The sequence below is a fragment of the Falco peregrinus genome, chromosome 2 (assembly GCF_023634155.1).
Source record: "Falco peregrinus isolate bFalPer1 chromosome 2, bFalPer1.pri, whole genome shotgun sequence".
NCBI lineage: Eukaryota > Metazoa > Chordata > Aves > Falconiformes > Falconidae > Falco > Falco peregrinus.
Genome location: NC_073722.1, coordinates 112,165,060 through 112,178,054, shown reverse-complemented (window position 1 = coordinate 112,178,054; position 12,995 = coordinate 112,165,060). Strand labels below are relative to the sequence as shown.

Sequence of the window (12,995 nt, the reverse complement as noted above, 5' to 3'; positions counted from 1 at the left end):
GGATAACGCAAGCAGCGTGTCAGCGTATTGCATGGCCAGCTTTGCTTCCGGCTCCCTCAACTCAGTTCCTGTCAACTTTGTTGACTTTAATACCCAGAGCACGCTTCAGTAGATTGCAAAATCCTCTTATAGACATTAATTACACCCACCACAGAAATACTCACCATGCAGAATGTATTTCTAGATGGCTGTAGACAGATCTAAAATCAGTTCTGCTCAGCACCAGCTAAGCAGCACACCAACAACACAAAGGTGCTACTTTGCTCAGTTCATTTTTTCGATTTATGAGCTGATTTTGACTAGGCCAGACTGTTCACAGCATGGTAACAACAGCAAAGCACACTTCATTTTACAAACCACTTCCCTTCACTCTTGAATGTATTCTCAATGCTAACGGCCCTGGCAAATTTTCTTCAAGTTATGCCAAGGTTGTAGAATAATTTCCTTCATCAGGCAGAGCTGTTCAATACCTAATTTAAAATCACAGCTGATACTGTGATTAATCTTTGCTGATACAGTGATATTGGTAACTACCTGCTCTTTGGTTTGGAGTCTTTGACGGGGAGGGCTACTGCTGCCTTGGGACAAACTTCCCAGCAGCATGTGCAGAATGCAGCACAGTGCTCGAGCTGATGCGACTGACTGCATTTAGAGGGAGCAAGTTTTTAAATTAGTAAGCTCCCTCGCAGAAAACTTCATGCCTGATTGCTGTTCTTCACTCATATCTGCATTCAAGACGAGATGAGCTGTTCTGAGTGGCACAGAACCCACCAGTTCTTCCTTCAACTGCATAAAGTATGAGAAGCCTTGACTTAATCATACATGTATTTTGAACAACCAAAAAGAGGAAAATACTTGCTTCAATTAGGTGCAATATTTTTGTGAAAAATACTGCACCAAATGAGTGAGTCATTAAGTAACATGGTAACACATACACTTTCTATTTATTTCCTTGCAAGCTGAGTTTTAATTCCTGAGGAAGTTCTGTCCCCTTGGCTTTGTTCTGTAGTAATCCTTAGAAAGTGGAAAGTTGATTTATGGTGTTTGGAATCAGTGTTTGGGGAAATCTTCCTGGAAAGTAGGCCTGGATGTCTGGGTTGAGCTTTCTAGAAGAGCAGATTGCTTGCTTGCTATTGGCAGTTCTCTCTCTTTTGTATATGTACAAATAAAGTAAGTTGCATCAAAAATAGACTGAAATACCACGTTACTTCTCTTTCACTGAATTTGACATGCAAATGTTGCCACTTGACAGTGGTGTAGCAATACAGACACAGAGCAGCAGGGATATTTACAGTATTTATCTGTATTTATAGATGTTTGTATTGCCATGCTGTGCTCGGTAGTTCTTACTGCCTTGTCATAGACTTTTTGTATTTCATCCAAGACAACAAGGACATGCTCAGAAAATACATTTCCCAGTGAGACCAGATTGGTGAGGTAGAAAAGTGCCTTTGCAATTCCGAGGCATTCTAGGCTCTTAAAATGTAATAGTATGCCTGAGAATGAAAGAATTTAATTATGCTTAATTTATATAGTAGCTAGGTTAGTGGAAGTCAGGAAGGCATTTAGCATTGTCCACATAAAAAGACACATTACTTGATCAAATGGGGCTGGATGGAACCTCCTTTCTTTTTTTTACAGATAAGCAAGAGTTGCACATCTCCCTTTCCTACTAACTTCAGTCTGATTTGCCACGTGGGAAGCTCACGCAAACACAAAGTGTTACCAAAGGTTGCAAAGCCATGTATCATGGTCACTAAACAATTTTAACTGTACTGGACTTGATTGGGCTGTGATGATTCAGCATCTGGCCTTGTCCAGACTGACCTTGTCCTCTTATCCAAATAAACAATATAATAGAGAAAAACCAAACATATTTGCTTTAACAGATTTGTGCAAAAAGCGCATCATCAAAAGGATGCCTTCTCTGCATAGCCAGCTTGTCTGGTACGGTAACTTGAGTCTGATGGTTTTGGAGCACATAGAGGCAGTAAATTAAGGAATAACAGTTCTTGTCAGTCCTTACTTCCAGTGTCACCTCTCCTCCCGAGTTCTTCACCACTCCACCAGTGCTGAGGCTGCTGCAAGACCCCGCTCTCTCTAGGCAGGGACTGCCGGGGTGGGAAGAGCACAGGAGCGCACAGGAGCTCGGAAGCTGTTCTGCCCTTTGTTGGAGTGAGGGAGGGGAGAACAGTGCTTTTGCCCAGCCGTGAGGCTTCCTGTTGCTCTGGCTCCCACCCATCATCATGAGGGTGAAATCAGCCCCTCAGGAAGTACCCACTGCTTCCCACTTACAGGGGTTACTTCCCTGCCCTACACAAAAGCTTCTGCTCCGAGAAGACCCACAGCCCTTCTGGTAACTGTCACCCATGCAGGAACTGGTGTAGCTGGCAATTTTGTAGCACGCCATTCCCTACCTTCTGCACTGTGCAGGAACAAGGGAACACTTAGACCACGTATGATTTTGACCTTTGCTCATATAAAAGGTTTGAAGATCTTGCTGTAGCTCCCCACAGTAAGCCTCACCATGATTAGCGTACTGTAGTCCAGAAAAGGAGAATTACACAGTCTCCTGCAGGAGCAGATTCCCACTAAAACTGCTGCAGACAGGTAGCACTGACAAATCAGTCACCAGATGCAGTATCAGGAAACTTTTATACAAGTTTTTAATAAAAAAAGTTCAACAAAAAATATATATAATCAGGCATTTTATGCAATGCATACATTCTTTATATCTGCAGGTACAGATAAATAACAGAAGGCAAAACCAAGTATTTTGCTTATCTTTGGCCATTAACCAATAATCACCCCTGAAGAGATATTACAGGGCTGAAGAATAATAAACCGAGTCTGCAAGTTTCACTCATTACAAAGTATCAGGCAATAATACAGTAGTTAGATTTTTTTAGAAATGTAAGGAAATACTTCTTTAACACTGCCCAATACTGAAAATTAACCTGGTTTGCTGCTATTGAACTTAAGGCCTTCTTTAGCTGACACACAGGCACCATTCCTGGGTTTACATTAGATATACTCCAACCCTTATCTTAACCTACTTCCCTTCACCATACATTGCTCTAAAAAGCCAAGCTGTACCTCCTCATGAAATAAACTAGCATGAATTCTTCTCTGTGGATCAGTTTCCTGAACCCCCACCAATGTACATAAGGAAGCTTAACTGCTCTGTATGTAAGTCAATATTTTTTTCTAACTCAGTGTCCCAGAATAATAGCTATCCTTCCACTTTACAGCACAGATGCATCTGATGGCTCTACCAAAGCAATATATACATGATACACATTAAAAATCATAAAAGCAATTTTTAAAGGTATATTGATAACATGTAGCAGCTTATGTCTATATATGTACATGTTTTCACAGTTGTTTTAGAAAATTGAGAACACCAGGAGTACTTCTACTGAGTTTTCTATAAATATTAAAAATTTACCTGTCAGGCATTTTGACAAAATAGTATTTAGGTTATCACTTTAAATAGCTCTTGAAAACCTGTAGAGTTTTAAGCTTAAAGGCTGTGAAGTTTGAGGATTCTTTAAAGTGTTCAGCCAGTTTCAGCAGCTGGGCCACGTGCCAGTTTGTTGTGTTTGTTTGTTTTTTTTAATTCAAATCTGGTAACAAAGGAACTCCACCACTTTTGATGGTATTGGCAAGCTCTTGACTTGGCTGGTGGGCATCACTCTTCGAATTGCCATGCGACATAGATGCTGGAGACTGGAAACTTGTCTTGGAGTTGCCCAGAAGTACACGCTGCCATCCTGTGTCCTGCACAAAAACAGAAAAAAACCCAACCCCACCAGAATTATCCCACCTGAATGATTTCAACTTAGTACAAATTCTCACATACATGGCTAGTTAGGGAGAATGTGCTCCGGACTTCCTGTTTCTTAGCTCTAGTTGTTCCAGACTCGTTTACACTAGATGCCAGTTCTTCTTGTAAGACATAGCAGCACAGTAAGCAACTTGCTGATTATCTTGTGACAGGCCTGAGCAGATCTTCCAACAGCTATTGAATATATCATCTGAAACAGTAACTGCCCTTGATTATCTAATAGTCTTCTTCCAGATCGCACATTTGTGGGCCTGTCTTTTATTTATTCTCAAAGATAAGAAATGAGTTTATCAGCTTCTTGATTTTACTGTTCTTCCAGGCATTTTTAAACAAATAGTACCAGAAGTAAAACCAAGTCAGAAGCATCAAGTTGCAAGTCACAATTGAAGATTCTTACACCACTTAGCCACCGTCTCCAACCTTTTGTGTTACCTGAATATTTTTAGGAAGAAGAAATATATATATATATATATATGTATACATATACTTGCCCTGCAGCTAGAACACTGCCATCAGTAGAAAAAGTGCAGCAGAGCCCATTGTTCAGAGGTGCAACTTGTACAGGGTATTCTTCATCAATTCTCCAGAATCTTACCATTCTGAAAAGGGAAAACAAAATAGGAAGTTGTCAGAGCAGGCATTTAATTCTGCCTGCAATAGACTCTGACACTGCACAAGAAACTAGTCTGAAAGCAGAACTCAGGCAATTTTTATAAGCATTTTAATATGCATACAAGGTGTTTCAGATTTTGCCTGAAATGCTATAACTTCTTCGTTACGATAAGACCTTGATCTGTACTACTTCAACCATTTTAAATCTGCTAATTAGAATAAAAGATTGCCTTCAACAGCAGAAAGCAATAACGTGAACTAAAGAGAGAGATTGTCTAAATCTCTATAAGTGTCATATATGTGAGGAAGTCCCAACAATGCTCGTTTTAATTAAAAAAAACTAAAACCCTCCTGTATATAGTTTCATGCATTCTTACAGTTCTTCATTATTTGCAGTGTTAGCAGAAGCTGAATACAAGATCACAGAATACTTTTCTTTTTACTTTGGAATCTAATACTATACAAAAGTCTTACCTGTGCTATTAACTCCATTTACATTTTTCACTGTTTATAGCCCCTCTTTTTCTCTTTTCAGCTGTTACACACTTAAGTTATTCCCATCCCCTACTCTCTAAACATTATTTCTACATTCAGAATGAACATTAACATACCAGACCATTAGAAGTAATTTCTCAGTAAAAAAAAAAAAAAAAAAGAGTTGACTTTATATTTAAAAGTTCATGTCATATGGGAAGAATTAGAGGAGTCTAACAAACCTTTCCTCATACTTACTTATCATCAGCAAGACTTGCAATATGTAGTCCATCGTGACTAAAAGATACTGATCTGACCCATCGGTCATTTGCACCTCCAGCAAATATTGGAGTAGGAGGGGGAAACAGATGCCTGGAGATAGAGAGACACTTAACTAACAGCATGTTTAAGAACTGTGGAAGTGTTTGCCTCAGCCATGGCTAGCAAAGCTGAGGAATTAAAAATGGATTGAACATTTAACTATGAAATCAGGAGTGGAGAATGAAGTATTGTATCTTTCATAGTACCAGCCAGCTTTGCTGAAGATGCTTAAATTAGTACACATGAAAGTATAGGTGCTTTAAATGCTTTCTCAGATAGAAGAATAATCTCCACTGCTCCGCCACTTTAGGATTTCCACCAGCCACTGCTAAGATTTTTCCCAAGTCTAATTAGCAGTTAAATACACAAACCCACTAATTTTCAGTAGTCATCTTCACTCTAGGAGAAAGCTTCCAGATCTGACTACTTTACTTACCCAAATTCCATAAGAATAACTCCAATATGTGGATCCCAGACATAGACTCGAGTATCATAAGATGCAGTAGCCAGTAAAGCTCCATCAGGAGAAAACTCACAAGCTACAACATCATTGTGATGTCCTTCAAGTTTCCGTATCATGGAGTACTTATCCATATCCCAGAGAAAAATCTGCAATTAAATAAGCTGATATTATAGCTCTGCTCAGAGATACAATGAAGCATTTACCTTTTTTTTTTTTTTAAAGTATAGCTGCTAGTCTTATTTAAGATTATATTAAAATCAGGCATTATGAATTACTACAATTAAGTAATATGCTCAGTGTCATACTCGGATTAAAATCAAGTTTTTTAAAATAATTAAAGCAGACATGCAAGTTCTAACTCAAGTTTGTTAAATGTTATTAACAAAATAAAGCCAAAACGTAAGATAAAGGCAACACAATTTAACCATGTAGCTTACTGAAATTCATGTATTACAAAACTATTTTATTAAAATATGCAGAAATAAATAGGGTTAAACTCTACAGTCCCCTCTTTTCAGTAACTACCAAAATTTTAAGAAATATACAGACAGAAAATGTAAGGTTAACATATTGTTACTCCAGTGGCATCCCTTTAAGATCACTTGTTTACAATTGGCTTGGATCACCAACGTCAGCCTAGGAAGAGAAACAGATACTGCAAGCAAAAAGAATTTTCACAGCCAAAAGTTATGTCTTTGGCAAAATAACAGGGAAGTCTAACCACATTATTAGAAAGAATTTATGCATTTTAAATCAAGTCAACAGTAAAAAATGACATTAATATTACAATTTACCCAACTAATTGCATATTGTATTATAAAAATTGATAAAAGATGATAGTATTCTGAGATTTTTACATGCAGTTGTACATTAATCAAAATAAAGACTGTGCAGAATTATTTAATGGGAACGATCTCTGTACTGCAGCATAAATTTACAGAATATATAAGTCTTTAGCATAACATGTTATATCCCTAAAAGAGCTCATTAGGGTCCCTGATTTTTCCTTGACTCAGTTTTACTGCACAGATTAAATACTGACATCTTGGATAAATTTATATGTTTGACCAAAGCAAACACAGTCTTAGTGCCTCACATACTTCCTAAAACTGAACCATTTTACAATCAGTTATAAACTTATTGACCAATTTCTCCAGAAGACCCCAAGGTTCCATAGAACTGGAAACTAAGTTTTAGGAGTCAGTGTGTTTCACTACTGTGAAAATTATTTAAAAAAATAAAAAAAATAAAAAAGAAAGAAAGAAAGCAGAAAGTGGACATCAACCAGCACCTGCGTACGTACAGTACACCTTGCAGTCGAATGCAAGGTTACTTCGTCCTACGGTAAAGTTCGCCCCCAGCCTGGTAGCCAGAGATGCCACTCTTTCTGCCCAGCTAACACCATTGTGCTCCTGTGTGAGTGGTGCCAGCTTAACCTCAATCACACCAATATTGCTGCCACCACCTGTGACAGGGAAAGCAAGAAGCTTATGGAAAACACACAGCCTAAAGATATCAATGTATACATCCACATCTGCTCTATTTAAAGAAAAAACAAAACCCAGACCTCAACTATTCTCTATCAAATCTGCACTGATAATTTAAAGTACAAAATGCATTTGAACAGTCATCCGTATAAAGTAGTATCCAATGATTCAATTTTTCTTTTTACTCAGCATCATTAGGCTTCATTAAACTACCTACCAAAGCCTCTGTAACTAGACTGAATTCTCCTTTCTGTTTTATCCTAATTCTTCAGTGCCAAGAAAAGCAGCTTATGGCCTATGTGCTTTACCTGCACTGCTTTCAGTTCTCTAGCAGCGCATTAGAATACAGATGAAAACAAAACCAGTATGCTGTTCTTCGTTCTAGATCTTTTAGACACGAGTGCCATTTGTATTGGAAAACATGTAGAAACGTTTTGGTTCAGCAGAAGATACCATGACTGGCACAGATGTGCCTTTTCATTGAGCAGGAAATAGAAAGGATAAAAATCAATAACAATATAGTTTTATGCATCACTCTAAGCATCTTTCAAAACTGGAACCTTTCGTCTTCTTTGGTTTTATACTATGAACACGTGCAGATGTATAGAACTATTTCAAAGAATGCTTACAGTTTCTTCAACTAAAAGCAGTGCAAGTTCAATTCATCAATATCTCAATGCACCATTTGCTAGTTTAATTTCATGCACTTTTACATCATCGTAAAACATTAGAAGTTCATGACACCGAGCACAAGCTTAATGTTACTTAGATTTAAAATGATTATGCACACAATTCAGTAGATTTAATGAACAAGAAACTCTGACACATACTGCTTTACTAGCTCCAACAGAACAGAGAATAGAAGAGTCTGGAGAGAATGCACAACCATATACCCAGTTCTGATGTCCTCTCAACACTTTCATCATGTTTCCTAAGAAAGAAAGACATTCCTGTAAGAATTTATTAAATATTACAAATTCAAATTGAAAAGCTTTTCAAAATTAGTTCTTCCTTTATAAAATTTTACGCTATTTTTCCAAACAACATCTTGCAGAGTCATTCTGCACTGAAATAAAAATTCTGTCATGCAGCCTCCAAATCCTATGTCTGTATTCAAAAAGGTTACTTCACGCACTCTTTTAACTTAACCCAATACCAGCTTATACCTTTAGGGCACATATAGATCAAGAACATCAAGAGAGCATACAGAGTGAGCGGCTAATAGAAAAAAACTAATTTTCTAAGAAATCCTGACCTGAGTTTATAGCAATAAAAGAGTGGAGTATGCAGATATTTCTCCTATGTATTACAGCAGATAAAATGCATACCATCATCTTTCAGGTCCCACACTCTCAGTGTTTTATCTCTGGACGCAGACACTAAAATCAGGCTGCCATCTGGGGCAAAGGTTAAATCTCTAACAACTTCTGTATGGTCCATCAGGTTAAGGAGGAGTTTTCCTGTTACATGAAAACACCACAATTGAAAACAAAGAACTTACTTTTATTCAGATCAAATGCTTTATTGGATACAAATACAGAATACAAATTACAGCACAAAGCCAAATTTTCTTTGTAGAACTGCTCCCTCCAGCAAGAAGCACATGTATCCTCTTAGACTCTTCTGTATAGAGGCAATTTTCTAAAAAGCTCGTAAATCTATACACTAAAACCATATGCCTCTGAAATAAGGCAAGACTTGTCTTTCGATAGACATCTCTGTTGTAAGCTTAAATTCACAAGATAATGACAGATTACTCAATAGTAATTAGTTAAATTTTTTAAAGCTGAGAAGTTCTCTTCCAACCTAGCAGCTGTGCCACCAGCTAAATTGCTATTCCCTAATTTCAGATTCAGTTTCTTATCATTTGAACAATCACTTTAAAAAAAAAAAATGAGTCCTCATCAACACTGTCTTTCCTCTTACCGAAGATCAGAGAGCAACTTCATGTTTTGAAAGTTTCCTTTGGAAGTATTTTAAAACTACAATCCTTCAGAGTAAGCAACCAATATACACAGCCAATAACATGGTTAACCATTTTGCAGCAACAAGGCTTTGTCCTCCATCACTTATATCTCAAAACACAACCTGAGTCTGTTCCTTCCTGGCAGTATTAAACATTTCTGGTTGCAGCAGTTCATTGTTTTTTTTAGATTACTTAATTTGTATTCAAGGTTCAGTTCCCAATTAAAATTCTGTAGGCAATTCATTCTGTGTATTAATGATGTTGCTACTGCGAAAAGTGACAATTCCTGTCACATACTCTACCTGTATATACATCCCATATCTTGATGCGTCCATTGTTCAAGCCTGTTGCAAGCAGAAGCTGGTCTTGCCCAAATTTGAAACGGTGCCATTCTATATTCACGCAGCGGCTCTGCTTCTCAGGCACCGAAGACCCAAAAGCAAGACTCCAGACAATATCACCACAGTCTATTATATGCTCACAAGGCTTATTTTTCTGACTGCTGTCACTATTCTGCCTTGGAAGTCTTGTACTGATAGAATTTGCAACATTCTTTGTGCCATGCAACAAGCTGCAAAACAAACAAAAATTACAAAAAAATAGCATAAATATCTTGAAAAACAAATAGAAAAAAAAGGTCTTTATCTGTATTGTCATGAAATATCAATGAAAATGTCAGAAAATCTGTGAGATGACACAACATACATTTTGGAGGCCCATAACGATGCACTTTTTACTTTCAAATTACAAAAGCAGCTTTTTCTTATATCTGTCAAAAATTACTAACACCTGGAAACTGTCTTATACAATATTAATACTAACACATTTGTAAACATTTTTACCTCTGTAGAGAACAATATATTAACCCACTGTGAAAAACAACATTTTTAAAGCATTTACTGAAAAATTATTTACACAAATTTCTAAGACTTTCTGCTAAATGAGCATGAAGTTCCCTGCAACCCACTGTTATGCCATAAATACTGGGAAGAGAGACGCAGGCCAGCATACGAAAACCAATAAACCCAGAACCACGAAGAGAAAATAAAAAAGGGGAAGCAGGATTTTCTGGGAGAGGAAACGTAACCAGCTACAAAACTGCAGCTGCTAGTTACTAACTTCATCAAAAAAAGCAACGGGCAAGCGAAAATAAAATGTATCTTGTGGAACTTAACTTGCATTCTAGTAAGGATAAGGAAGGAGGTTTGCCTTTTAAGTAAATTCCTAAAAGGTAAAATCAAATAGCTTTCTGACAGAAAATTTAGAAGTCCAGATCTGCCCAAGTCTTTAAACTTCCTTTTCATTCTAACTTCCTCTTATTTTAGGGCATCTGAATCAATTAATAAATCACTGCTCCACAGCCTTTGTGAGGTTGCAATACAGTTGCTTCTCTTGCTGGCCACAGAAGAAGATAAAACAATAACTGTTACTTTAAAGAACTAGCTTTTCCCAAAGATGTCCAAGCCTAAATAGCCAATACATGCATTTTGGTCTATTAAAAGCTACATCCTATTTTGAAATTCTTAACTTTTTCAGGTGAATTAAAAGCCATATGGGTTTGTCTTACAAGTTATTAAGGCACTGAGACCAGGGGACCAGCTTCACTATGCGATGCCCTTGTGACCAAGCAAAGTAAGATCCATCGGGAGCAAATGCAACAGTCCAGTTCTCACGTCCACACTTCTTGTCAAAAGGAGAAGTCGGGGCTAAGAGTTCTCCTACAGTGCGTGATCGTGCTAAAAAGAAAACAAAGAGGAAATTCTGTTTTAAAAAGAAAGCTAGTATATTTTAAAAGGTCACATGGGAACCAGACAATACATTAATTATTTTGTTTTATTTCATGACATTTAAAGTAATTGGGGAAGGGGTCTTACTGTCACCGTACAACCAAAAGACTAAGCCTCAGCTGCAAAAAATCACTAAAGGGAAAGGGCCAGGTTTTGAAATGTCTTGGTCATCATGTAAGTAGTTCTGCATATTAAGATCAGAAGCAGAACTGAAAGTAAATATTTACTGAATCCAGCTATTACTTCAGTTGTAACTATAGCTGTAAGGGCTGGAGAACTACACTCCAACTTAATACTTCAGTGTTTAGCAAATAAGACGCTCACTAATGATTTTTTTTTTTAACCTTTAAAGAAAAACGCGAGTAGACTTGCACACTGTAGTATCTTGCCTTCCTTCAGAAAAAATAAATCAAGCAACAGCCATAGGAAACAGGAAATGAGCCAGCACTGCGGGACCGGGTCAGTGGCCGTTCCCCCCGCGTTCCACGCACGCCGCTTGCTCGCTGCCAGGCGGGCGGCGGGCCGAGCTCACCGGCGCCATGCACCGCCCCTGCGCTAGCGGCGCGGAGGGGAGCGGGGCCGCCCTGCAGGCAGGCCCTGCGCTTCCACCAGCGCAACAAAGTCACCACACGCTATTTAACGGGGTTCTGCCCGTCAGCGGGAGGCGGCGGCTGCCACCAAAGGATGCCTCTTTGAACGGGGCATGTGGGTTACTGTAATACGGGCCGCGTACCCGGCAGCACCCCGCTCACACCCAGCGAGGCGGAGGCGCGGCGGCCGCTGCGCCCCTTCAGACCGGCGAGCGGGAGGGCGAGGGGAAGGCGCTGGCGGCCGCTGAGCTCAGCGCTGCCGCCGTGCGGCCCCGGCCGCTGCCGCCCACCGGGCCGAGCCGGGCCGGGCGGGGGGCTCCCGCCAGGCCGAAAGGGGGGCGTTAACCCCACCCGCGCCCTCGCCCGTCCCGAGCCAGCCCCGCTCCCCCGGCCGCGCCCGCCGCTCACCGATGCGCTTCTCGTTAACACTCGGAGGAAAGCTGGCCATCTACGGGGCCGCCCTTCGGACCGGCTCGGGACTGCAGGGGAGCGAGAGACACCGCCGCTCGCCGGAGGCGCAGGGACTGGGACAAAATGGCGGCAGCGGCGCGGGGTGTAGCGCGCGGGGCGGGCGGGGACGCGCCCTCCCTCGCTCCGCCCCGGCCCAGCCCGCGCCGCCCCCCCGCCGCGCCCCGCCCCGCCGCGCCCCCGCGCCCCCGCGCCCCCGCGCCTCCGCGCCCCCGCTCGTCTCTGTGTCTCGGCCGCGCTGCCGGCGCGTCCCCTGCGGGGCTCGGGCGGCTCCTCGCCGAGCTGCCGCGCTCTGGCGCTCGGCCGCGCCTCGCCCTTTGCCGGGCATCTCCCGGCTGCCCGCAGCGCCTTGGCTCTGCCCGCCCCGTGGAGCTTGGCCCCGTCCGCCCTGTATCCAGCGTTATGATCCTAGACATGGCCAAAACACGCGGTCTGATAAGAAGCCAGACTTCGCCGTAAAATAAAACCTCCGGGACATGCCTGAAATACAACCCATTCCTTCTGTTTCTGGGGAAAACGGTGCAGGGCAGCGCGGTAGCGAGCCCGGGGCTGCGGTGCCGTCCCGGCAGGGTCTGCAGCTGCTGCCCGCTTTAGCAACACCTTCCAGGCCCAGCTATGCTAACAGATGAGTCCAACCCTAACTACTAGGGACTAACTGTAGTGACCTGGCTCCCTCAAAACATGGGGGTTCACAGTACAGAGAAGAACCATACTGGCACCCCCAATATTGCAATCAAAAGATGTTTTGTAGCTGCTGTTGTGGGGATGTGCTGATGAGGTTGTGTTGATAAACACTGGAGTCCCCAAATGGGATAAGGAATGTTCCTGTGTTGCTTAAATGCCCAAACAGCAGCAGTTAACATGCCTGCCGCAGTGAGTTAGAGGTTGTCTCCATTATTGTCTAAGCCAGGTTGTGACATCCTTTATGTCTGTTTGACCATGGGACTACAAGGCATCACGTAAACCAAAAAATATGTGAA

General features: G+C 41.0%; 1 protein-coding gene across 1 annotated transcript; it reads right to left on the bottom strand.

The window, feature by feature from the left end:
• Positions 1–2,643: 2,643 nt before the first annotated feature.
• Positions 2,644–12,115, bottom strand: WSB1 (WD repeat and SOCS box containing 1). Its single transcript, XM_055796179.1, has 9 exons — positions 11,956–12,115; positions 10,738–10,906; positions 9,473–9,741; positions 8,533–8,664; positions 8,035–8,135; positions 5,691–5,863; positions 5,192–5,305; positions 4,339–4,446; positions 2,644–3,780 (listed from the first exon to the last, which is right to left on the bottom strand). Exons 1-9 carry the CDS (start codon positions 11,993–11,995, stop codon positions 3,621–3,623), a joined length of 1,266 nt encoding a protein of 421 aa, XP_055652154.1. The 5' UTR covers positions 11,996–12,115; the 3' UTR covers positions 2,644–3,620.
• Positions 12,116–12,995: the final 880 nt, after the last annotated feature.

Coding starts and splice junctions, on each gene's coding strand:
- WSB1 (XM_055796179.1), bottom strand. CDS start 11,995: ATGGCCAGCTTTCCTCCGAGTGTTAACGAGAAGCGCATCG. Junction 8,136..8,532: donor GTGGGACCTGAAAGATGATG/GTATGCATTTTA, acceptor TTTCTTTCTTAG/GAAACATGATGAAAGTGTTG. Junction 3,781..4,338: donor GGCAGTGTTCTAGCTGCAGG/GCAAGTATATGT, acceptor GTTTTTGTGCAG/GACACAGGATGGCAGCGTGT.